The sequence below is a fragment of the Ziziphus jujuba genome, chromosome 4, assembly GCF_031755915.1.
Source record: "Ziziphus jujuba cultivar Dongzao chromosome 4, ASM3175591v1".
Classification (NCBI taxonomy): domain Eukaryota; kingdom Viridiplantae; phylum Streptophyta; class Magnoliopsida; order Rosales; family Rhamnaceae; genus Ziziphus; species Ziziphus jujuba.
The window spans coordinates 33825526-33851405 of NC_083382.1; the positions used below are offsets into that span (position 1 = coordinate 33825526).

At 33.3% G+C, this 25880-nt stretch overlaps 4 protein-coding genes across 8 annotated transcripts; 2 read left to right on the plus strand and 2 right to left on the minus strand.

Moving 5' to 3' along the window:
- The first annotated feature begins 1989 nt into the window (after window positions 1-1989).
- Window positions 1990-4271, plus strand: LOC107419363 (E3 ubiquitin-protein ligase SIRP1). 3 transcript variants are annotated; one of them, XM_016028123.4, is made up of 2 exons: window positions 1990-2249; window positions 2852-4271. In XM_016028123.4, exon 2 carries the CDS (start codon window positions 2904-2906, stop codon window positions 4083-4085), a length of 1182 nt encoding a protein of 393 aa, XP_015883609.1. In that variant the 5' UTR covers window positions 1990-2249; window positions 2852-2903; the 3' UTR covers window positions 4086-4271. The 3 variants fall into 3 exon arrangements, with proteins under 3 accessions (XP_015883609.1, XP_015883607.1, XP_024929192.1); XM_016028121.4 differs by having other exon boundaries at window positions 1991-2249; window positions 2790-4271; XM_025073424.3 differs by lacking the exon at window positions 1990-2249 and adding an exon at window positions 2280-2659 and having other exon boundaries at window positions 2790-4271.
- Window positions 4272-5344: 1073 nt separating this feature from the next.
- On the minus strand, window positions 5345-9460 carry LOC107419362 (pyruvate kinase, cytosolic isozyme). The gene is made up of 3 exons (XM_016028120.3): window positions 9097-9460; window positions 6762-7223; window positions 5345-6395 (listed from the first exon to the last, which is right to left on the minus strand). Exons 1-3 carry the CDS (start codon window positions 9316-9318, stop codon window positions 5583-5585), a joined length of 1497 nt encoding a protein of 498 aa, XP_015883606.1. The 5' UTR covers window positions 9319-9460; the 3' UTR covers window positions 5345-5582.
- Window positions 9461-11036: 1576 nt separating this feature from the next.
- On the minus strand, window positions 11037-18977 carry LOC107419358 (glucosidase 2 subunit beta). Of its 3 annotated transcripts, XM_048471554.2 has the most exons (18): window positions 18894-18974; window positions 18608-18794; window positions 18370-18486; window positions 17930-18025; window positions 17163-17402; window positions 15826-16040; window positions 15341-15433; window positions 15129-15221; window positions 13559-13880; window positions 13341-13445; window positions 13150-13251; window positions 12977-13034; window positions 12781-12849; window positions 12195-12282; window positions 11828-11889; window positions 11672-11723; window positions 11487-11583; window positions 11037-11394 (listed from the first exon to the last, which is right to left on the minus strand). In XM_048471554.2, the coding sequence occupies exons 2-17, from the start codon at window positions 18768-18770 to the stop codon at window positions 11521-11523; spliced, it is 1938 nt and encodes a 645-aa protein (XP_048327511.1). In that variant the 5' UTR covers window positions 18771-18794; window positions 18894-18974; the 3' UTR covers window positions 11037-11394; window positions 11487-11520. The 3 variants fall into 3 exon arrangements, with proteins under 3 accessions (XP_048327511.1, XP_048327512.1, XP_048327513.1); XM_048471555.2 differs by lacking the exon at window positions 15129-15221 and having other exon boundaries at window positions 18608-18977; XM_048471556.2 differs by lacking the exons at window positions 15129-15221; window positions 15341-15433 and having other exon boundaries at window positions 18608-18977.
- A 156-nt stretch (window positions 18978-19133) lies between these two features.
- LOC107409752 (uncharacterized) lies at window positions 19134-21378 on the plus strand. The gene is made up of 6 exons (XM_048471557.2): window positions 19134-19519; window positions 19682-19758; window positions 19883-20072; window positions 20200-20287; window positions 20728-20826; window positions 20913-21378. Exons 1-6 carry the CDS (start codon window positions 19242-19244, stop codon window positions 21069-21071), a joined length of 891 nt encoding a protein of 296 aa, XP_048327514.1. The 5' UTR covers window positions 19134-19241; the 3' UTR covers window positions 21072-21378.
- Window positions 21379-25880: the final 4502 nt, after the last annotated feature.

Below are 25880 nucleotides of genomic sequence, written 5' to 3' on the forward strand. Positions count from 1 at the left end.
GTTTATATTATTGTTAATTGTGGTCAAACTAGTTATTAGCTTATTAATATATTTTATTATTAGTGAACTCTAAAACTATTGATATATATATATATATATATAATTTAAAATCCCGTTTGAGAAGTATTAAAATTTTGAGGGAATTTGATTTCAGAAAATGACTTTCCTAACAATTTTTATTTTTATTTTTTATTTTTAGGTAGTAATGCAAGTTTTCGGATTTAGAAGTGACTAAATTAATAAAATTGAGGATAAATATTGTCATATTTTTTACCCAATTTTCTTACTGTACCCTTGTCTATTTATTTTTTATTCAATCCCCTTCTATTTTACAAAAACCCTTACCAGCTACACCACGCGCCACGCGCACACTTTGCGGTCGTGGTGCCTCACCACAGATGTCAAGTGGAGGCTTCATCAACCACCCACCGTTGCTGCGTGCGGCTACTATTACCGCCGTTCTCCTCGCGTTCCTAACCCTTGTGCAACCAGCAACCCCTCTATTAGACATTCACCTCGATATCAATTCACATCTTGCATTGAATTTGTTATAACAACGATTTAGCTTTCCAACTTGCCAACTATCATCAAATTTTAGCCGTGATGTCAATGAGCTTGTCAGATTCGGAAGTTGGTAGGGCAGCTGTGATAAAATCTATCCACATAAGATTTGGCTTCTAAATTTGATGATATTCATGGTATCATCGATCGGCCATATGTACCAAGTCATTTTCTATATCGATTATGTACTATATAATTTCTCATCGTTTATAATATTTTGAAAAAATAATAATAAGATTCATCAAAATTCACTTTATTATTTAGTTAAGTAAAATTTTAAATTAATAACACCTTATTATAACAAACTTTTATTTTTTTTTGCACTTTGCTTTGTAAATTTAAAAAAATGATCATAATATTTTTGAACTATTCTTTTCTCGTTATATTAGTCTAATCATATAATTTTTATCAATTATTTTGGTAAAATTAAATAAAATATAGTATAACAATTTACATGCATTTTGTATGGTTAATGTCTTCATATTCATTTGTTAAAAATATATAATTAGACTAAAATGACATAAAAACAATAATACAATTGACAATGTGAGACTTTTCTGTAATTTTGAAAGCAGAATACAAAATGTATATTAGTTTATAGGATCTAAGTATATATAAATCTAAAATCTTTAAGAAAAAACAAAAAAGACAAAAAAAATATAAACATTGGCTAGAGAGGGCTAATTATTATTTAAAACATAACGAATAAAAAAATTGAAATCGAACAAGCTATTACCTATTTTTTTTAACAATCTTATTAAAAACAAACTCTTAATTTTAATTTGTTTGGCGTGCTCAAACCTTCAAAATAAATTTTATAAAGTAACTACAATACAAACATATATATGTAAATAGAGGTTTTTTTTTTTTTTTTTTTAATAATTATATATAAAGTTATATCAACATATTTTTAATATAAAATGAGAATGCTGATTTATAAATAGTAAAAAATATTATATTAATTAATAATTTTAAATTTCAATTGGCAAACGATAATTTTTATATTAATAGATTTTCAATATAAAAACGGTATATTTCTAATAAATCAAAAAGAAATATACCATTTAAACCTTTAAAGTTTACATTATTTACAATTTGATTTTTTAAATTATAATAATTAAAATTAATAGCTTATTAAAGAGAGTGTGAATGCTTTTAATCTAAGAAAATTATTTTTTAAAATCTAAAGGAGATTTACGATATATTACATTTAAGTTAAACCTCAAAATGAATTAATGAAATTATCACTAAATCAAAATTCATGATGCATCAGAAAAAAAGAAAAGATTGTGTATTTATTATTATTATTGTTATTTAAAAAAAAAAAAAAAAGTCGAGTGGTGGGCTGGGGGCATTATTGATTGTGCCACAGCTGCGTATGATTAATTTACCCCCCCCAAAAAAAAAAAAAAAAAAAAAAAAACGAACGGGAGGTTGACAGCGTATACGCGTATTGGTTAAAGAGAAAAAAACAAAAAAAGAAAAGAAAAACAAATTAAAAAAAAATAGTAAAAGAAGTTGATGATTGATGGTGTTGGAGTGATGGTGGGCCAAAATTATTGATTCTGATTTCTGAATGTGAAGCATGTTTGAGGACGAATTGCTAAAAACCAACCAACCAATTTTGAATTTTGGAAAGAGAAGCTGAAGCTGCAGCAGAGGAGATTTTGGCATTGAACAAGAAGAAGGTAAAAAAAAAAAAAAAAAAGAAAAAAAAAACAGAGAAATTATTATTAAAATGTCTTTGTTTTCCAAGTTGAAATTGAATTCGTAGTGACAGCAATGAAAGGGCTGGCCTTTTTAGTAGAATTTTATTTATTTTTAATCTTTGGTATCAAATTTTATTGAAATTCATCTCTAGCCTAAACCTGCCCTCTCGCTCTCTCTCTTGGCGTCTGCGGGGTGTTGTATGTGTTATAGATATATATATATATATATAGATATATAAAATATATATTTTAATTTATGAATTCTTGGAATACCAAATACTTCTTTTTCTGATTTCTTTTTTCTTCCTCCTTTCTTTCTTCTGAGGAGGAAATTTTGTCATGTACTGAGTTCTTATCTGCGTTTCTGGTATTTCTTTTTTTTTTTTGGGGTAAGATTTCCGTCTGTTTCTTTGAATCTTTGTTCCTTTTTAAAAAGAAAGTGGTCGTTTGGTAAAAGTTTCCTTCTTTTGTGATTGACTCTGGGAATTTTGTAATTCCTTTGCCTATTTCCTGGATTAGGGGTTGTTTTGGTTGTATGTGCGGGGCCTTTGTTGAATCCGGTATTCTTTTCACGGTGGCAGAAAGCGAATAGAAATAAGAAGAAGAAGAAGAAGAGGAGGAGAAATTGAGATAATGGAGGAAGCAATGGTGGCTAGATATTGGTGTCATAGGTGTTCTCAAATGGTGAATCCGATCATGGAAATGGAACAAGTCGAGCAGATCAAATGCCCATTTTGCCACAGCGGATTCGTTGAAGAAATGAGTACCACTGCCGCCGTGCCAACACCACCAACAAGAAATGATTCTCGCAGTGATTCGGATTCCGATTTTGGATCCGATCGAGCCCTCTCTCTTTGGGCCCCAATCTTGCTGGGCATGATGGGTAATCCGCGCCGCCGCCGGAGATTTAGACGTCTTGACTTCGACGACTACGTGGACGACGAAGATGATGATGCTGATGATGATGATGGCAATCATGAACATGGAAATGGTGGAGGGAGAGGAGACACTGAATTGGATCGAGAACTCGATTCCATCATCAGGAGGAGGAGGAGGAGCTCTGCTACCATTCTACAACTGCTTCAAGGCATTCGCGCCGGTCTTGCATCAGAACCCCAGAATTCTGATACTAGAGATATCAGGGAAAACAGAGACGAAAGAGAGCGCGTGATTCTCATCAATCCCATCAATCAGACGGTCATTGTTCAGAATGAGAATCAGACGACCCCCATGGGCATGGGTTCGTTAGGGGATTACTTCATAGGTCCTGGTTTGGATTTGCTGCTGCAACATTTGGCAGAGAATGATCCTAATCGTTACGGGACGCCTCCCGCCAAGAAGGAGGCCATTGAGGGGCTGCCCACCGTGTCAATTATGGAGGACTGCGTGCAGTGCTCGGTTTGTTTGGATGATTTTGAGATGGGTTCTGAAGCAAAGGAGATGCCTTGTAAGCATAAATTTCACAGCGCCTGCATTCTACCGTGGCTGGACCTTCATAGTTCCTGTCCAGTTTGTAGGTTTCAGTTGCCTGCCGACGATTCCAAACGTGATTCTGATGGTTCTTCTAGTAACCCGTCTGATAATAACAACAACATTGATGCTGGTGGTGGAGGCGGCAGCAGCCAAGGTGGCGAGCTGGACGGTGATGGTCGAAATGGAAGTGGCAGGCGGTTTTCGTTTCCATGGCCTTTTAATGGCTTGTTTTCTTCCTCAGGGTCTCAATCAAGTTCTGGGAGCTCTTCGACCTCAACATCAACCGTAGCAAATGCAGGTAGAGCTGGAAATGGAACTGCTTCTCAAACGGACGAGAACTGAGTTGCGTTTTAATTGATTTTCCATTAGGCTTTACATGGTACGTCAGGTTACTTTGTTCAGTATGTGTTGCTTTGAATATTCTGCTGCCCTGCTCGCTCCTGTACATAGTATCTATTTCCTTGTTGAATATGAATCATGAATGAATCATGAATGAATCTTGGAAGCTCTGTTCAAATTGTGTTTTCATTTTCTTTTTCTTTTTCTTTTTTTTTTTTGGTTATCTTCTTCTTTGTACATTATTTTGCCCTTTTACGAGAATTTCTCTCTCTTTTAAATTCCCTTTATTATGTATGGAGTTCATATTGATGCATTGAAAGGTTCCTACGTGCAAATCACCATCCATCATTGTATGAAGAAAGGTGGATGTTTCTGTCTTTGTATGTTTGAATTGGTATTCTGACAATATTAAATAGAACTAGAAAATGGATCAGGCCCTGATATATTATTTATCTGGAGACTGACTTCGTGGATCACCTGCCCAAAAATTTGCATGTTACATGTGGTGTCTGACTTATTGCGTGAGAAGATGTTTGATTTGTTTAAACAAATTGCACCATCCGTGTTGAACTTGAGTGAATAGAAAATATTGCTTTCCCTTTCATACTTGGGCTGTGATATTGGAAAATGTACATAAACAAATACTAATTCAACAATGCCGGTTGCTTAAACGGCCTTACAAAATCAATAGAATATTGAAGGGATTACGCAACTTTGACAGGGATATCTCATATCTGGCCAAGACTAATTGACACCCCATTTACTTCAATTATGAGACCTTGGGCACAAGCCATGTGGATGGTCTATACTTTGAATTATTAATTAAATCTTTAAATATTATGACGTAAGTTCCAACTGTACATTCTGTTTATAATTTCACTGGCCTCTCTTAATATTTGAATTTTTTTTTAAAATTTTTTTTTTTTATTTGTTAATGCTTTAGCAACAGTTTCTACTTTTCAATTGGATTTTCTGGTCTTATACTACGGTGGATTTACTCGGAATAGACAAATAAATAGACCTGTTTCTCTCTTTCTTTTCTGTCTTTATTTTTGGTTTGTGTTTCAGTAATTCAAACTACTTCAACAGGATGATCCAATTTTTTGAACATAATATTTATCATCAAGTATCTTTTCAAAACTTATGCAGGATAAATGAAAAATGGAAAGGAGGAACTCATACATGCCAAATTGTTCATGTTTAGGACCACCCATTCTGTTTATTCTCCTCAAATTTATCATAATTTATAATTTCACCTGACATGCGTGGTCACGTAGCAAAATTGTATTACTTATGTAGCAAATAACAATGATAGTCCAAAGTGCATTGTGCAAATTGAAGGATTCAAATTAAAACCCCAACTTCAGTCTCTTTAAAATAACTGTAGATGACTCCATCAAAAAAAAAGGAAGCAGACTCGCCCTAAACATTTAGCATTGGTCATCCGAAGACAACCCCCCCCCCAAACAACAACAAATAACAGAAAAGAAAAAGTGTCCATTACTTGACGGTCAATATCTTGATAACTGATGCAGTTCCATCACGGTGCAAAGCCACAACGGAATCTCCATTCTTGCAGAGTCCCTTTGCCTTAGCATGTTGAAGCGCAAATTCTAATGCCTCTTCTGTAGTCTCTGCACTAGATGCCCTAGCAGACCCTGCACTTAAAACTGGAACTAAGCCACGGAAAATTAGGCTATGCCTTGCTGGAGATTCATTACTGCATGACCAGTCAAAATTATCAGTCTTAATTTCAGGGACCACCACAGATAATATAGGCATGCCAGGCCTGTACTTAGCCACCAGTTTAGCTGTGCTTCCTCCCCTGGTTAGGACTAATATTAGAGTTGCTTTAGACGAGTTTGCAGTTTTAACAGCAGAAGAAGCCAAGCTTTCCAATGGACTCATTGGCACAGGCGAATGATCCATAATCCTTTTGAAGACATCTCCATAATTAAGGGTGCTTTCTGCCTCCACGCATATTTTGGCCATAGTCCGCACTGCCAGTGCAGGATAAGCTCCAGCAGCTGTTTCACCACTTAGCATCACACAGTCAGTTCCATCAAGAACTGCATTTGCAACATCAGTTGCTTCAGCCCTGGTTGGCCGGGGGGACTTGATCATCGACTCCAACATCTGTGTTGCTGTAACAACAGGTTTTCCTTGAATGTTGCACTTGTAGATCATTACTTTCTGTGCAAGAAATATCTTCTCAATAGGAATTTCCATTCCAAGATCACCGCGTGCAACCATGAATGCATCCGAATTTGCAAGGATGTCGTCAAAATTTGCTACACCTTCTTGATTTTCAACCTGTCAATCAAATTTCAAAGAAAATGAACACAAAAAGAAACCAAACAATTGAGATTGCCATCACATAAACAGGGCCATCAACTCAAACGTAGTTATATTGTAACTATTTCTATATCAGTAAGGAAATACCCCAAAACCTTTAGAAGCAGTTTTATGTGATTGCCTTCACACCTTTCACCTAGTAAACTCAATTTAATTCTAAATAAATATTTATCTATTAATGAAAGACGAATAGTACAAGTTGAAAGTCGACTGTCTAATTAGTTTAGGCAGGAAATGACGATACTTAATTCTAAATTTATCAATAGCAGCAGAAAAACCAAATTCAAATTTGTTGAAGTTCTTCTTTGATGTAAGAGATAGTACCTTGGACATTAGAAGAATATTCTTAGCATGTTTTCCAAGCAGCTTGCGAACCTCCACAAGATCAGAACCTTTCCGAACAAAGGACAGAGCAATCATGTCAATGTTATTGGGAACCCCCCACTGTAAGATATCTTCCTTGTCTTTCTCTGTTAATGTTGGGAGATCCACTATGACTCCAGGGAGGTTAACATTCTTTCTCTCACCAAGCATCGCAGAGTTCTCACAGCGGCATCTAACCAACCCATTTTCCCTGTCACATGATAAAACCGTAAATGTGATTGTACCATCTGCACAGAGTATCACACTCCCTGGTTTCAAATCCTCAGCCAACTTTTTATAGCTCATGCAAATCATATTCTCATCACCCTTTATGCTATAGTCTGTGGATATGGTGATTTCTTGACCCTGCTTCAGTTGGATTGGTTTGCCATCCTTCAAAAATCCAGTTCGAATCTCTGGACCCTGATAAATTACAAATTGAGATGAAAATCAGGAACTATGTACATCAGTATCAGTTAGGAATGTTTAACATAAAATATCAGGAACCACATACAGCTTCTGTTATGTCAGTTAGGGATGCTTAACATGCAACCAAAGGTTAATTATGCATGAAGATAACAACATCTAGGATATATAAAAGATATTATTTCAAAAAAGAGACAGAGGAAAAAAAAAAAAAAAAAAAAGACAGACGATGCAAAGTCAACCCGTTCAAATTTCATTCAAAGTTATTTCTTGAGGCAAAGTTCATTGACATTTGTTTAGTGAGTCCATGGCAGGTACTACTTGGAAATACAGAAATACATAGAAGTGAAAAAATGACAAAACCACAAAGTATAATTAGTGCTGACACAAAGAAAAAGCCATATAGATCAATCAGAAATAACAATACTGAAAGGATTTATCACACCATGATTAATCCATCTAACACTATTGCCAGTGCAACATCATCACATGCTCACTTCTTTATAATGTGGCTTGTAGTATAAGCTGTGATCATGATAACCATCAATACCATTTAATAACTGTGAGATTAGCTGCACGAATTATTGGAAAGTTTGCATAAAAAATTATTGGAACGAAAAGACGGCAAGTTCTAATTACCTCTTTGTGGGAATAAATATAAAAATAAGAAATGAAGTAATGTTTTAATTAAAACAACTATGAGCAAGAAATGAAACTGAAACTACGAACCAAGGTGAAAAAACGAGTAGTGAGTCAAGCGATTAAAATTAGGTTTCTACTAGTAAAGATTGCCACTTGATCACATAACACGCCTTGTGCAGAAAAGGGAGAACAGAGTTGGAACCTGTTTGCAAGTGATTGCTAATAGGAACTTCTTCTTCTTCCATAATTACCAAATCAAGGGCCTTTTACATTCTTTTTTTTTTTTTTTTTTTTTTTTGGCCAAGAACTTTAGGAAGTGCTTTTATCATTTTATAAAAGCAATTTTAGGAATTTTAAAACCACCCTCAAATAGGCAATTAATACAATTGGATCCCCAGGAATCACCTAACCGGTGCTTCTCATATGAGATTTTCCAAATCAAAACCACTAATCATTTTAGAGTCGTGTTTTTTTTTTTTTTTTTTTTTTTTTTTTTTTTTTTTTTTTTTTTTTTTTTGCCCCCAAAACACCATAGGAAGTGATTTTAGACTCTTTGTAGGGCTTTTAAAGCACTAGAAATCACTCCCACACGGGCTTGAAGATTGGTGTGTGACGTGAAGGGCAAACGTCTAGCTCAGACTGTTGTAGTTTTAGTTCCCTAACCATATATGTATATATATATATATACATATATATTATATGTTTTTCAGAAAACCGCCCCAATTTGTTGGAGGAGATAAACATATAAACACCGTTGGACTTACAACTATGGAACTATGCAGTAATGCTGGAAAATAGAAAGCAAATGCAATATCCAGATATTTTTAATAGGAAAAGGACAAAAAGCTCACAAGAAAATGCGGAACAGGGAATCACAACAAGTCTAAAACAGAACAGATATGAGATTGATTTATGGCCGATGAATTACCTAAGGGGTTAACATAAACAGACAAGTAGGGCAATCAATAAAACACCAAGTACAGCCGATAGGAAAGGAACAAAAGAAAGAGTAAAACCGATCCGATCGACTAAAAATACAGGTCATTTTTTTTTTTCCCCTGTCTTCCATTCTCTCTCTGTCTAACTCTCTTTTTGTTCCCCAAATATCCGGATCCAACATATACATATTATACGATAACCACCAGATATAGAAACAACAATCTAAGGAATGAAATAAGGCATACCCGGACGATTAAAAGTAGAGAAAGGAGGAAAAAAAGAGGGGGACCTTGGTGTCAAGCATGACGGCACAGAGAATACCAGTGTTGTTCATGGCCTGCCTGAGATTGTCGAGTGTTTCCTGGTGGTATTCGTGGGATCCATGGGAGAAGTTAAAGCGGGCAACATTCATACCAGCCCTCAGTAGCTTTTCTACCATTGGCACAGACCTTGATGCAGGTCCAAGCGTACAAACGATCTTTGTCTTCGGCTTTCGCTCCTGATGATCCATTTATATTTCTGTTTTTCCTCTTCTTCTTCTAAATCAAACTCAAACACAATCGCAGAGACCAAAAAACGAGTAATTGAGGAGGAAAGGAGAGGAGGAGGAATAAAATGCGAGTCAGAGTCAGAGGGACTCGGCCAATAAATATGCGTTTTTGGCGATGCCTCCATCTTTTATTACTACTTTTTTCTTTTCTTTTCTTTTTTATTTTATTTTACTACTAATAATTTATTATTTTACAAACATAAATATATTAATTTCAAAATAATATGCAAGCAGATATTCTTATTCCCAAAAAGAAGAAAAAGGCTATACTCTCAGCACTACGGCACAACAAACCATCCATTAGTTCTGCAAGGGAAAAAAAAAAAAAAAAAAAAAAACTATCAATTAGTTTCACATAACCCTAAATTATGAAAATAACAAATAAAACCCACTTATCTTTATGCATATTAAATAAATATAATTATTTCAAATAAGTTATTAATAAAACCTTGTGATTTGCTGTTAATTGTAAGTTTTTCATAATTTATAGCTTAATTGTAAGATTAGGGGTTATTTGTAAATAGTTAGTAATTTATGAGGTTTAGTGTAATTTATCCAAACTCTTATTCTTGGGGAACAAGTGGAGCGAAAGAAAATATAAACTTTGACCAGAGGCTGCACGGAAAAAAAGGAAATAAATTTTAAAAGCATCCAACAAAATCGATCAACCAAATATATTACAGGCCATTTGTAGTTTCCAACCCCACCATTGTATTTAGGATTAATTTACACTTTACTATCCTGAATTATCGCATTTTTTGTTCTTTGCCCTTCAATTTTTTTTTTCTTTTAAAAAGGGGTATATTATCTCTTGAACTACTCTTTTCCTATCATATTAGTTTAATTATGTGGTTTTGTCTAATAAATTTAGCAAAAATAGATTTACACACAGTAAAAAATGAATTAAATATATAATAAAATAAAATTTTAATAGAGTTATATGAATTATATATTTTAATTTTATTTAATTTATTCGTCAAAAATGCATAATTGGATTTAAATGATAGAAAATAATAGTTGAGTGGGCAATTTTAAACTTTATGTAGTTTCGAGGGTAGAATGTAAAATTTATAATATTCATGGGCTAAATGTATGTAATTTTTTAAATAAACTTTATTTGGATATTAGATTTTCAATGATTTTGCAATTGTAGATTAATTTCTTTTTGATTTGTCTAATTGTTCTCTATAACCATTTTTCGTAAACATTTTCCTGATGGTACCGTGTTTTTATAAAAACTATAAACCCACCGCCCACAGCAAGGCCTGCGGAATCAATAGCTTCGACCGCTCCAATATAATCTTCCTTTTTCAATTTTATTCCAATCTTGGTGATCACTGATATACCCCAAAAAAAAAAAAAAAAAACAAAGGCTTAATGATTACTGTTCCTTTCCCACTTTATTCCAATCTTAATGATCACTGACAAAGAAAAAAAAAAAAAAAAAAAACCCTAAATGATCGCTGTTAGCCCTTTGTCACATTACCAATTCCTTGTTACTATCTGTGTCCTCAAATGACAAACACAAGGAGATGGAGAGCGTTACAATTACATGAGAAATTTAAAATTTTTCATCATCAACTTTTTGACTTTAACGTGGGATCCACTAACACATGCACAATCACAATATTGATGTTCCATCACTTACATAATCACATTATTTATGTAGGACCCATAAATAGATCTAACTAGAAAGCTTAGCATAATATTAAAAAGCTTTTACATAGTAGCATAGATAAATGACTCATCAAAACAGGATTAAATATTCAGCGCTTTGTCTTAGATTCCTTTCGAACCATATCCAATTACCCCTTCTGTCCCTTTTTCCGACTGTCAAATTAACACTCTTTAAGGGATTAACAAGCTCAACTAAAAAATTTATAACATAAACAAATCATATTCCGCAATAAGGGCTTTCAACCCACGCCTCTTCAATCTTCCCCTACAAATAAGGATTGTTCCAATAGGTGTCTTCCATAACTTGGTCATAACTTCACTAGACCAACCGCTGGAATGTTGATGAGTTCATCCATACTCCTGTCAAAAGGCCACAAAATACATCCATTTTATCTTTCAAGCTCGATAAGTTATCCAAAAACAAAATATCATGCTTAGGCCACTCAACTTACACCAAACATTTGCAGGCAAAATCCATCCGATGGTTTAAAGTTCATCATGACTAAGTGGCTGTTCCATGTTCATCAAGTCTAGTTTATGTTGTAGTTCCTATCACATTTAATCATCAACCCAGTCAATTAAACAATTAAAAACACCAGAAAAGGTGTCAACTTCCTGAAATTTGTCAAAGTAATACCTTAAGCTTTTCCTCTAAGCAAACGGCCGGTGTAGATAGCAGAGCTACATATCTGCCATGAGAAACTAAAAGTTAGAGGCAGATAGAGAGAGGAGGCACAAAATGGTTAAAGATACAATGTAATATGTATCTCTACACACACAGAGAAGTTCTTACTCGCAGCGGCTTGGTTCATCTACATCGGTAACCTCATTTTTCAATCCACATCTAAGCTTAACCTGAATGAAAAAGAAACCTCATAAAAATTTATATCAAAAGACTAGATTATTAATACTAATTACCACATTTCTTTAATGCATTTTTAATTTATAATTCCATATTCATGAGAAGCTTTAAAAGGTATCTCATTCCTCTAAATACCCTTCAGATGAGCACCATTAACTTAAGGGTTATTAGTCTAATAAGAACATATTAAATTTCTCAAGCGTAACAATTAAATGTCATTTATTTTAACAAAAACCTGAACATGGGAGTTACAAGAAAACCAAAATAAGGTGATAAGTAAAAAGATGATAATAAGGACCTTCAGACTTCTATCAGGGCCATTCCAGCACCTATCGCCATTTGAAAAGACCATGACTTTGTATGAGTCCTCAAATTTATCCCATTGTCTGTCTCCCACAGAAAAAAATAACAAAAATAAGGGAACCAAAATCATGAAAGAAATGAATGAACATGGATAAATGAGAGAGAGAGAGAGAGAGAGAGCAACAAAATAACACAACCCAGAATGAATGGCAAAATGTCGAAGAAAAAATGTGTAAACAACAGGATGAAATAAATTAATTGGATCCACAACCACCTTTGCAATTCCATGCCTTAGTTTAAGAATGAGCACACCATTTTAAAAGTATTTCACACCTATGACATTGACATCCTAGTCAGGAGTATATAAATGGTATCTAGAAATGTTCCTTCAAAAGTATCACCTACAATATGCAGCAGGTGTCTGTCTTTATCCTAAACTTCATGACATTAACCTGATCCTCAATTTTGCACACATACTGAACCTCTTTTATTTATTTCGTTAATTATTATTTCTCTACTTATCGATTTATTCATTTATGAAAATATTGGCTAGGCTAAAGGACATATAATAAGAAACCTACCCCAAACGAGTTGTACTGTGTCCCTCCATCTGGGAAGCTTGTTTATATGGGCACACTTTGTAAACATACCTGAATATGAATTTATAGCCAAAAGTCAACTAAATGAAAGTTGAAATCACCTTGAAAATATATATATTTATATATATATATAGTATGAATGACAAATACAGTCCATTAAAATATAAAAGTTCATAACTTGTTCTGCTTGCTTTCGAAACATTGATCATAGAATGAGTAGAACTCCTTATCTGGTCCTGAAATATTAGAAACTGATTTCAGCTTATGCAAGCAAAGTGAACAACCTATTTTGTTAGTGGGGAAAAAAAGAAGAAGAAGAGTAATTCCCTGCATAATTGATTACATACTAACCAAAATCATGTTTTAGCTTTCGTGTTAAACTTGATATTCTTGCCTCTATTTTGGACAGCTTGTTGCTGGAATCATCATATTCCTTCCGTACACGAGCAGCTTCTATAGAAACCAAAATGAAACAGATAAGCCATTTACATATGCTAATTTCCAAGTTTAAGAACCAAATTAACAAGAAACGTTGACTCCACCTGATTGGTTCACTGGAGTCTGGAACAAATTAACAGCATGCAAAATGTTCCGCACAGTTTGTTGTATCTTCTCCAACCAAGATGGGTTACTTGGTGTTAACATGTCTGAAATAAAGTTAGATAATAACAAAGAATGGAGATATTAACCTAACTAAAAATATACTGAGTTGGAAATGAAAAATATACAAAAGATTTACAGGAAACGAGCAGTTGCTCACCTGAGTCCGATTCTGTCCCTGTCTCAGATTTGTATGAAGAACTTGAATCGTCGTGATGTTCCTCTCCAAAGTCTTCATCAACATCATCCTCTATACTGTCATCATCGTATCTTTGGTGATCGTCATCAGTTTCTGAAGCATAGCCTTCATATTCATCATCATGTGTGTCCTTTTCCGTCTCTTCATGGTCTTCAAGATTATTATCTTCAGCATCACCATCCCCTGTTTGCTTCCCAGCATTTTCTCCTGTCCAGCGAGAAGCAACAAGACGGCCCAACTCTTCCCTTGACAATGTGTCAGTATTTTCAGATTCATCATTGCCCTATATAGATAACAGGAAAGCAACCCCAAATAAGCCCAAATAAAAAGATAGTCAAGATTGAAAAGTCAGACAAAAGCTTCAGCAACTAAAACTCTAAACTTCCAAGTAAATTGGGAAGCTAAAAAGAATATAAAACATCTCCAAATATATATCCTCTGCAGATGGAATTATCTCAACTCCAACTGAAAATTGCGGCCAATCTTGAAACAGAGAGAGAAATCATAATTACTCATTTGACACTTTTAATCAACTCCTTTAGCTGCTAAACCCATAGTTTCCATCCCCTGCCCTTCACCTGTTTTCTTAGTCTCACATCTCACCGCCAATAGTTACAATCTTATTATTCCCAACCTTGGAACTTACTTTCCCTTTCCTTAGCTTGTTTTCTCCACACTATCCCTCAATTGGTAACTGCATCTCCTCTTATTTCTTAAAATTTTACTCCATGTCATGCCTGCCCCATTGCTCCCAATCCAATCATACAGCTCAGTCATTTCCCATATTCATCACTTTACAGTCATGTCTATCTTGCTCTTTAAACACATCCTACAACATTTCAAAATAAAAATTTACTACAGACTAATAGATATTTCTTCAAACTCGCAGGACCTCAATTGAATAGTTTAATAAATGCTCATCTTCTTTAATTAACAATGGCAATTTTATACGATCAGATAACAATGAGCATTTGAGAAGTTATATGGATACAGAAATGGTCCTAAAACAGTAACAGAGAAAAATAAAAGGAAACTGTTCGCACACACTCAGTTTCATTAAAATCAAACTCTGTTATTCTCGCAATACATATACATACTCTTAAAGATTACCTTTTCTAATCAGACTTGGGATTTCTCTGCATTAAGTATGTGCTAACAATAACCAACTTAAAACCCTAGAAAGCTCCTTATGCTTAAAGAATTCCTTGACAATTCTACAGACAACATCAAACACAAAACTATTTGCAAGATTTTTGGACATTAAAAAGGTTATAACTTCTAATTCAAATAAAAGACTAAATATAACCAATGGACTTCTTAACAATTATTTATACGACCAAGTAAAGATCATATCCATCTGACCTTGCTTTTACACATAGACAAACTCTAAAACTACAAAAAAACATGGCAACTAAGCCTTCTTCTTCATGTTGCATCATCATCTGCTTCTCCATGATGAGATGGAAATATAACTGGTAAACACATAAATGTACATTTCCAAGAAATAAAGTTGGCCTATATAGAGAGATACCGAATCCACAACTTCATCAGTAGATGACTTGCTTCCAACATCAAAACCGGTTTCAGATATCACCCCAGAGTCTTCTGTATCTTTTGCTCTATGCTATACTCAGATAGAAATGTGTCAAAAATCATGTTATAATCAAACAGATAAGCAATGTGGCACTAGTTCTGTGGATATAGGTTTGTGGAATTAAGTACAAAACACAAAATGTTCATCACCTCTTCCACATCATGAACAGCATTTCCTTTCTCTTCAGAATTATCACCAGATTCATCTTCAGAAGCTAACCTATCATGGTCGTCCACCACATCCTATGAGAAGGCTGTAAATGTGAGTAAATAGAATACAAGAAAGCATTTGCAAAGGACAGTGACTTATTCAAATATAATTTCAGATAGATTGGCGCTGTTAAGTTGCCACTCTTCTCAGAAACTTAAGATATCAGTTTGAGTACTTAACTACGTATATCCAGCTAACACAGTAGATAGTTTTAACAGATATTTACATATTGAGAAGAATATAATTAAAGTTATGTTTGTGGTTTGTACATAGGCAAAGCCAACGTTGGCTTCAATAAACAGACACATTCTAAACATCAACTGTATAAGAGGTTAATTGCTGCACAAAACCATAGATAAGAACTGGTGAATATAACATTTAAAAAAGATGAGAACAAAGGGGATGACACTGACAGAAGAGTAACCTGATCTGAAGGAGAATCCTGCAAAATTCCTATCTTATCATCGTATGTGCTGTCTGTGGGTTCATCTTTACTTTCTTCTATCTCCAGAGCCTCACTTTTCTCCTGCTTGGTTTCCTCCTCAGATTTTCTTTTCTCCTCAACTTCCTTTTTCTCCTTCTCTTTTTCTTTCCGTAACCGTTCCTTCTCCTCTGCCTTTTCTATCTGTTCTTTACGTTCTGTATGATTGGTAATGCAAATGAAAATTTATATGATGTCAAACATCAATAACACTGAACAAGCACTTGGATCTAACATCAGCATATTTATCAATCTCAGCAACAGAAAGCAGGTCACTTTACTTGGATAACAATATATATAGTAATATAGTCAACATTCTATGAATAAGCATATGTAAGGAGAGTTAACTAAGAATAAGAAATGATTTCCCAAAAGAACAGGTCTCTAGGAAGTCTGCAAGGTAAGACAAGTCAGGTTATATCTTCTTATCATCTGTATAATAGCATGGAAAATATTGTTTTGTTCTCATTAAGTTTCCATCAGCCCATACAAAATCTTGATGATTTATGGATTATACATTAAGTGGATCATCCTGTACCAAGAATGTTTAGCTCAGTCTGATTCTCATGAATTGAACTGAGGAAAACTTAAATGAGCAAGAAGTACCAAAAAGATTCAGCATTTTTTCCTGCCGATATGTAGAGCTTATCTGACTTGTTAGATATGCAAAACATCAGAGCATAGATTTTCATGCTGAAACTCATGATCTTTGTGTTGGAAAACTAATAATGGCTTCCCTAAAAATTCATCGTTATAACTTCAAGGCAAAGGAGAGGGAAAAAAAAATCTATTCTAGCTTCAATTGATAGAAAACTTCTTCAAAACAAAGTCCTGATAAAAGAAACTTTTATCCTATTTATATTATTAATTAACTTTTTGAGATTACACACACAATCAAATCTGTATTTTAGATCACAGAAATATCATGTACGCTAGACTTGTAATCATTGTAAAAGTTGAATTCAGGATGATCCACTAACATAAGCTTCAAAAAAGCCCTATCACAACCCATGCAAAATTAGTAGCGATCCCCATTATTTGAAAGATTTTGCCTTCTTTACATTGATGATCCTATCCTTTCTGGATGTATCCTTAGTGAACTAGACAGGTTTTCTCTCAAAAGGTATTGAGTTTACTACAAGTAGCGACGGACTGAACATGTTTACCTATATGCAACTCCAAAAAAAGCTGTACAACCTATAGATGCAAACAAATGCTGATAATTAACTTAGCTGAGAGACAAATAAGGCATTTGCAAGGAAACACAGACAGAACTATACCTTTTAGCTGCTGAACAAGCCCTTTAAGTATTTTCTCCTCCTTTTGCAACTTCGATAGTTCTACCTCATCTTTGGCCATAGCTTCTTTCGCTTGTTTAACTTCCTGCTTTCGTATAGCAACCCCCTCTTGATATGTAGCTATCTTTCTCTTCAGCTTGTCTCTAGACACTTTACCAGCCTCCCAACATGTATTTGGACACTTCACTTTACCATCATACTCATCACTCCCATCACAGCAGTCTGACAATTAGAACATATAAAAAAAATTTACAGCACAATGAAAGGTCTACCTTGAATGAAACACCAATGACACTTAGACATCTATGTTGCATCCCCTTGACATAATGTGCATCAAAAACATATGAAAAACAGCTTGTTTTGGATTGTTGAATAGAAAATAACCCACAAGTCCACGAAGAATTTTCTATGCAATGGATATTTCTCTTTGGATACGTGTCAAAAAAGCATTGTACATACTGTATCAGTTCCCATTGCTAAAATATAATGGTTATTGCCCTTTTGTTTCTTATAGCTTTAACTTCTAATAGCCTCCTATGAGTCTCTATAATATTTCTACAGAATCTTTTCATCCGTGTACATTTCTGTGATTGCTGTTGTGTACTTTAATGTCTTTTTAAATTTACATTCGCTTTATACATTGTGCAAAGGATTGGAAAATCGACAAAGATCTCAAGGCTCTGGAGGAAAAAGAAAAAGAGAAACGAAAAGAAATTCAAAGCCAAAATTTATGTTTTCAAAATACTTACCGCATATACCATCATTAACTCTAGAAGAAAATAAGGAAAGAGGAACATGTCCTGCATTTTGACAGTAGAATTTTCCATTTGGGCATGCAGATGTACCTACAATTCACAAAAATGTACGTTACTCAAAACACAAAGAGTTCTTATTCAAGCGTAATTATGAATGAAAATAAAGATAATAGATTCAAACGATGTGAAAAATCAATGAAAAGAGATAGAATGCATATTCCACTTCGACGAGATAAGAAGAAATTCCAGTTAAGATGCATTTTTACACCACAGTGAAAATAGACATACAGAAAAAAAAGCCCAAAATTTTTTTTAAAAAAAAATTAAAGAGATTAGGCAAATGCTAGAAATAAATAGTATAAGCATGCTTGCACAGTCTTCACCCAATTGGCGAAAAAAATAAAAAAGGAAAAAGTGAAGCAATGGGAGATTACCCGGCTCATCGGTACCATCGGGGCAATCGCAGAAGTCATCATTGAGCTGAGATTTGTTGAACTTTTTGGATCCATCTTTGCATTTGATAACCTCCGACGACTTGTAGTATTTCTCATCTGGGCATCCCAAGTAGAAAAATATGTATATATATACATGTATTGTCATTTCGAAAAAACAGAACAATATGAAAAAAAAGAAAAAAAAGAAAAAGAAAAGAAGGGCGGAGACGATTGGGACCTTGGGGAGGGATTCCGAGAAATTGGAAATTGGAAGGAGGAAATGAAGATGATGCTGATGCTGACGCTGATCTAAAAGCAATAGTTGAAGCCACAGACAACACGCAAAGCAAAAAAGAGAGCTGTAGAATATTATCGTTCTTCATCTTCGATTTCGTCCTCATCTACCTCTTCCTCTTCCTCTTTCGCTGGTTTTTTTTGAAATATATATAAATATATGAATGAATTAATTAGTAGTTAAATAATATTACCTAATACTGCTACTAGCAGTAGTTTAGTACTTTCACCTCCTTCTCCTGTTAATACTGCTAGTAGCACCGGCACCAGCAGTGGCTCTAAAAATCACAAATTTCACAAAGGAAGACGATGGAATGGGCGAATTGATTTAATTTTATTTATAGATGGATGGAAATGAAAAACGACGCCGTTGACACGTCAGTGACACTGTAGCTAAGCGAAAGGGATTAATACGGTATCGTTTTGAAGGGTGGCAATTGCAATTTCAATTTGCAAAGCAAGCCGATTGCCAATCCAAGCCAATCCAATCCCCAAAGGCCGAAAGAACAAAAAAGGAAAAGTAAAACCCCGTTAAAATCTTAGGCCTCGCCCATTATCTTCAATCTCAACAAACAACAATGATGGCTGTTCTCGCCTCCTCCTCCTTACCCAATTTCAAAACCCCCCATTTCTCATTGAATATTATCCGGCGGCAAAGTTCTCCTCCTCCTTCTTCCTTATTCAACAACCAACCTCAACCTCAACCTCTCCGCACATGCTGTAGCATAGCCCTGGAGCAGCAGCAGCCTTTTGATAAAACCACCAACCCTCAGGCTCAGCCTCCCGGAGACATGTTGCCCAAAATCGACAAGAGTGGCAGGTTTTGCAGCCCGCGTGCCGCCAGAGAGCTCGCCCTGTAAATTTCTACTTGTTTTTTTCCATCCATTACTGAATATATATCATATTATCAATGCTTTCTTCTTTTTTTTTTTTTTTTCTTTTTCATTTATTTATGATTGTCTAACATGGGAATTGGGAATTGGTGGGAATTTTGGGATATGTACACAAAACCACACAGCTCAATTGCTTATGCTGCTTGTTTAGAGGGCTCTGACCCTGTTCGCTTATTTGACAAGCGAATCAATGCTCCTCGAGGTAGGTCTTTCTTTCTGCTACTCTCTCTTCCCATCTCTTTTTCTACTCTACAGTCTTGTCTAGTCTTCTAACTCCCTTGCTGCTCTGCTTCTGAGTCTGATTGACTTCCTGATTTTGCACGCAGAGCCTGGCTATGAATTCCACAAGGAATCCTTGTTGGAATACAATCACATGAGTTTTGGAGGACCCCCTGTTACCGTACAGACGCTTGGTGAAGCTGATGAGCTCACCCGCATATTTGACCGCCAATCTGCTATTGAAGCACAGGTCCTCGCTGCTCCTCCTAAATTGGTCTACAGCAAACTCATTTTGCGGTAATCAACCTTTTCTGCATATATTATTATTATTATTTTAAATTTTAGGCGCAAAAACCACCAGATCATCTTCTTGATTTTCCTTCTCTTTGACTTATTAGTCTCTAATCGACGCGTTTCATTACAGATTTACGAGGAAACTTTTAGTTGCAGTCACCGACAGATGGGATACTCATGTCCTTGTCATTGACAAAGTTGCCCCTCCAAATTGGAAGGTGAAAGTCTAATACCAATAATATCATATTTCAGTTTCATTTCATAATGATTGGCGACATGCTTATGCTTGTTTGCTCAGTTTCCTTAATTAAAGGGTGTAATGTTATGCAACTATGCTCTGGATGGGATGAAATGAGTACGAGATGCATAGGAGAAAGCATGATAGTTAGCTCAGATCCTAAAGGCTCAGTGGGTTCTTTGCTCTTTAAAGTAGTTTATCCATTAGTATACCATTATCCAGTTTCAGTTAATGCAACAGCCCTCAACTATGAGGATCATTGTTCTCCTTCGTGTTGTTCGGTGGTGTATGTTTATGTTGCGTGCATTTTGGGTGTTTGTGTTCTTTTGCTTATGTTTGTGTTGAAATTTTACTAGGAGTTTTCAATTGGTCTGACTTCTAAAGTTTATGTGGCTCCCGAATCGATTTGATCTATGACAGAATGAGCCAGCGGGCAGAATCTTGGAGCTTTGTATTCTTCACTTAGCAATGTCGGAAATTACAGTGCTGGGAACACGACATCAAATTGTGATCAATGAGGTATTTTCTTCTATTTCTTTTTCAGTGAATGGAATAATTATAATTGATTTTTACATCAAACTTGCTTCATTCTCCATGATGTGAAGGCTATTGATCTTGCTAAGCGTTTCTGCGATGGAGCTGCACCTCGTATCATCAATGGCTGTCTAAGAACATTTCTCAAAGGTAGCAATGAGACTGATCTAGACCTACGAAGACAAACAGGAAGAGGTCGGTTGATGCAGGATATGATTGGTAGTTCGTAGTTGCTTTTTGTGGTTTTGGCTCTTGAAATTCTCTCATCGGTTATTTGATTGAAAATTCCTGTCAGTTGGGAGAATCAGTTTTGTTTATATTATAAATGTTGAAAAACCTTGAAGAAAATTTGCTATTAGTTTATATTTATTAGAGGCTATTATTAATAATTTGGGAGGGAATTTTGAAGGTGGGATTTTAGGATTGGGAATCTGGAAGTAGTTGTAAACTTGTAATGCTTTAGGGTGATGTATATTCTATATGACGATGCTGTAAACTTGCAATTAGGACATTCAAATGAAAACTATTCTTATAAAATCGTACTGCCTTACTGTGTCAGCAACGTTGCTGGTGCTCTTTGGAAAATTTTCAACCATTGGATGAAAGCTAATAACATTCAATGGTTAGCAGAAAAAGATATAAAACCGGTCACATGCATGACTGGTTACTTTCCTCTCACTCTCTCACTTTTCTCACTATATCCTTTATTTCTAAGACAAAATTAAACCTTTTAATTTGCAATGGCTGGTACAAACTAACATGATTTAAAATATCTGAAATTTTTATTTTTTTAAGAGGTTAAAATAAAATTTAGGTTTCAAATGGAAATAAATAGAATTTTCTTAATATCCATTAAAATTTTTTAAATTTTGTTGAAATTTTTTAAATTTCATCAAAATTTTCATGAAAATTTCCGTAAAAATATCCACATCAAATCTTTAACAATTTGATTAAAAAATTTATAATTTTCATAGAAATTTTTGAAATTTTCATGAAATTTCAAAAATATTCATGGAATTTTTTAATTTTTTAAAAAAATTCATAAATATTATTAATATTTAGTAAATTTTTTTATCAAATTAACTTTATTGATACTTTTTTTACCTTTTAATTATCTTTTAAACATTCATTGATATAAACAAAATAGAATGAATTAAATTGAATAACATTAATAAGTTCTATTTATTAAATATCGATAAAGCAAAAATATAAAAATTGTGGATTATATTTTTGAACCTGGAAAATCTTATTGTCAGGAATATCTGTTTTACAAATGTAGATAAATAAATGATTAAACATATACATGGAGATGTTACAACAAGCAGAGGATTCAATTTCTATGATTTTGGATCAATGAGGGTTAAAAGTAATTTTCATAACCCTTATTCAATGGATATTTATGAAATGTCATCAAGTAACAACTCATGGATACCATCTCAAATTGAACCATCAGAAAGTCGTACATAGTCAACCAATAATACAAGATCCGTATAATTGATATATTGATAATTATATGCAAAATTATTAGGGAGATACATACTTCTCACATTTCACATCTTAAAATCAAAATGAGGAAGAAACTGATGATTTTCAATCATCCAGAAGTTCTATATGGTATTAAGATGACATTTATGAACTATAATGTAATTGTAATAATCATTTTATATATTTTCGTTAATAAATAATTTTATCATATATGTATTTTTTGATATATTTTTATTAATAATAATTTATCTATGATCATAAATGCTTATTATAAATCAATTCACTAAGAAGAATATAACATTCATTCAATATTTTAGCAAGTTTTATAATCAATTTGATAATTGATGGATTAAATAAGCTAATTCTAAAGTTTCAATAAAAATTTCTATTTTTTAAACAAATTTCCATAATTTTTTATACTTTTTTTTATTGATATTAGATATTTTTCTATATTTTTATGAAAATTTTCGTATTTTGAACTCTTGATATTTCTATCGATACCGATTTTTTGAACCTTGTAAACTAACTCATGTAAATATTCATAGTTATATTAATTATTATTAATTTCTTTCACATAAAAATAATCGAATGACATTCTAGTTTTGATATTTTGATAAAATTAATAGAGATTATTGAAATTTTAGTTTTTTTTTTTTAAATTTTTTTTATGATTCTATATGTATAAAAAAGCCTATCTAGATATATTAATTATGATTTATTAAAAATTAAAAGCATAAAAATAATTGAATTATATTATAGTTTTGATACTTAATTCAATTTTCTATTCTTACATGGTCTTCTTAAATTGAATATAAAACAAACTGCACAATATATAATTATTTTATCGTAAAAGATATAGGTAATTTCTTTTTCATTTTTTTTTCATACATACTTACCGCTCTATCATTCTTTTTACAAATACTAATAACAATATATAGATTTTTTCATTGCCATAATTTAATTAACATGACTGCTAATATTAATAATACAAATGAGGTTATTTTAACATTAATACTAATACTTGTGACCATCAGTGTAGGTGCGTGTGGACATTGATAGGCTATTTGGTATCCAATACTATATTATTTGGGTGTAGATTAAAGAATTATTCAAATGTAATGATAGTCACTCTCATGACACCGATACTTTTTCAGAGCGATTTGGTTTAAAGTTCGGAAGAACTTCAAAATTAAGTGCTTTTAAGTGATAGTAATCTAATGATGAATGACTTCTTAGGAAGCTCTTGCTTTAGAGTTTGAAAGAACTCTAAAATTAAGCGTGCTCAAGCGAGAGTAATCTAAAGATAGGTGACCTTTTGGAAAACTTTGGCTTCAGGGTTCGAAATAACTTCAAATTAGGTGCACTTAGACAAGAGTAATCCAAATATGGATGACCTTTTGAAAAGTTTTGGCTTCAAGGTTCGAAAAAACTCCAAATTAGGCGTGGTTAGACTAGAGTAATCCAAAGATGGATGATCTCCTGATCTAAGGAGTCGAACTCCAAAATTAAGCATGCTCAAGTAAGACTAATATAAAAATGGGTGATCTTTTGGACTCTGGCTTCAGGGTTCAAAAGAACTCCAAATTAGGCATGCTTTGGCTAAAGTAATCCAAAGATGGATGATTTCTTGATCCAAGGATGGGCGACCTGCTAGGAAGCTAGCTAACCATAACTCATCCGCTGATTTTCAACATTAGTGGATTTGGACCTCCACTTAGTTTCACCCAAACTTTATCCTTGTCATGGATAGATCACTCAAGTTCAGGGTTTGAAAGAACTCTAAAATTAAGGGTGCTCAGGAAAGAGTAATCTAAAAATGTGTAACCTTTTAGGAAGCTTTGGCTTCAAGGTTCGAAAGAACTCCAAAATTAAACGCCTGATTCTACCATATATGTCTTTTTCATTCCATCAAAAATCGATTTTATGGTATAGATACTTATGACCTCCCCTTAGGGATCAGGGTTCAGGGTTTTAATATTTGTAGGTAAAAATATTAAAAGATGGAGTTTTTACATTAAAATGGATTCTTTTTATCTAAAATATGGAGAGATACAATTTATGAATTTTAAATAGATCCAAGTTTATGAGTATCCATTCCGAATGTGAATTTCATAATCTTGAAGATTAATTTTCAATATTGGAAAATTAATTCTCTACCATATCGAAGATGCTAGACTACAAAACAGTCAATTTTTTGGCCTTATCTAAAGCTATAGGTGGAATTTTTTAATGATTTCAATTGGATTAATACGATTTTTTTTTCTTTTTTTTTAAGTTGGAGCATATGCATAGTTTTTACTACATTTCAGTCTTGGAGGAGAATTGGAAATTGAATGCTTTAACGATATCAAAATGCTTATTATCTTATGTGGTTAGAAAGCTGATTTAGAAAGTTAACTTTTTCAGGTGATTTAAGTGAAAAATAAGTAGGTTTGATATTTTTAAGTATATGTTGAAGTTAGATTGCAGTGTAGTAATTAATGAAGATTTAGAGGATTTAAAACTGAAATTAATTGAAGTCTAAATTGAAAAATTCAATGGGCCCAGTGACTTGCAATATTTTGTATTTTAGAAAACAGGAAAAAAGACAGAGAACCTTAGACTCTTTCTCTTCCATCACTATTACAGCTTTTCATGACCCATTCCTTCATTGAAGAGATTTAGAAGCGTTTTAGAAGATAAACAGGAAGCAATTTTGAATTACACAATATCAATACCAATAGCTATAGAGTTAAAGTTTGGGATTTTATGTTTGATTAATTTTCTTCTTCTTTCTCTTATATGTTTGTGAACACATTGTTGATTTTGATTATGAATATGTTTTTTAATTTAGTTATTAACTAAATTTCATAACTGAAAAAAAAAAATGAATTTCATAACTAGGGCTATGATGTGGCCCTAGCTATGATTAATCATTTTTAATGTAAAAAATCTTTATTTTTGATATTCTATTAATAGTCTGTTGTTGATCTTAATTTCATAAAAAAGAAGAAGAATGATTTAATATTATTTTTGTAAAGGAATATACAAAAGAATATTATTTGCAGTGGATTACATGATGAATAGAAATATTATTATGCCATATTCATATCATACCTTTGATGCCATGATAAAGCTTAATCTTGTTTTATTGGTTTTGCATGTTTTAGAACTTAATTAGATCTATCTAGATTAGGTATAATTCAATTATCTTGTGTGAATTAAATAAATTGTTTGAGAAACCATCTTTTGATTAATTTTTAAAAGCTAAGTGTGGTTAACAAATGTCATCATTAAGATTTTCATAATCATTGTATTTTCTTCTTAAGCAATTCAATTGTTTTCTTTAATTTTTAATTTGCCCAACAATGACAATGTTATTATAATTTAGTTAATATAATTTACAATGTGTTATAATAAGGATTAAAAACACAATTAATCCTTATTCCCCATGGGTTAGACATCCTATCATTATACTTACCATTATATTGGTTGGTTCAAATACTTGTGAAATGAGAAATATAATTTCATGATATATAATGTGTCGTTATTTATTTGAATAATGTGATTGACAC

Coding starts and splice junctions, on each gene's coding strand:
- LOC107419363 (XM_016028123.4), top strand. CDS start 2,904: ATGGAGGAAGCAATGGTGGCTAGATATTGGTGTCATAGGTGTTCTCAA.
- LOC107419362 (XM_016028120.3), bottom strand. CDS start 9,318: ATGGATCATCAGGAGCGAAAGCCGAAGACAAAGATCGTTTGTACGCTT. Junction 7,224..9,096: donor CCGTCATGCTTGACACCAAG/GTCCCCCTCTTT, acceptor GTAATTTATCAG/GGTCCAGAGATTCGAACTGG. Junction 6,396..6,761: donor ATATTCTTCTAATGTCCAAG/GTACTATCTCTT, acceptor TTTGATTGACAG/GTTGAAAATCAAGAAGGTGT.
- LOC107419358 (XM_048471554.2), bottom strand. CDS start 18,770: ATGAGGACGAAATCGAAGATGAAGAACGATAATATTCTACAGCTCTCT. Junction 17,403..17,929: donor AGTTAATGATGGTATATGCG/GTAAGTATTTTG, acceptor TCTAATTGTCAG/ACTGCTGTGATGGGAGTGAT. Junction 12,850..12,976: donor TTCGAAAGCAAGCAGAACAA/GTTATGAACTTT, acceptor ATTCATATTCAG/GTATGTTTACAAAGTGTGCC.
- LOC107409752 (XM_048471557.2), top strand. CDS start 19,242: ATGATGGCTGTTCTCGCCTCCTCCTCCTTACCCAATTTCAAAACCCCC. Junction 19,520..19,681: donor GCCGCCAGAGAGCTCGCCCT/GTAAATTTCTAC, acceptor AAAACCACACAG/CTCAATTGCTTATGCTGCTT. Junction 20,073..20,199: donor TACAGCAAACTCATTTTGCG/GTAATCAACCTT, acceptor GTTTCATTACAG/ATTTACGAGGAAACTTTTAG.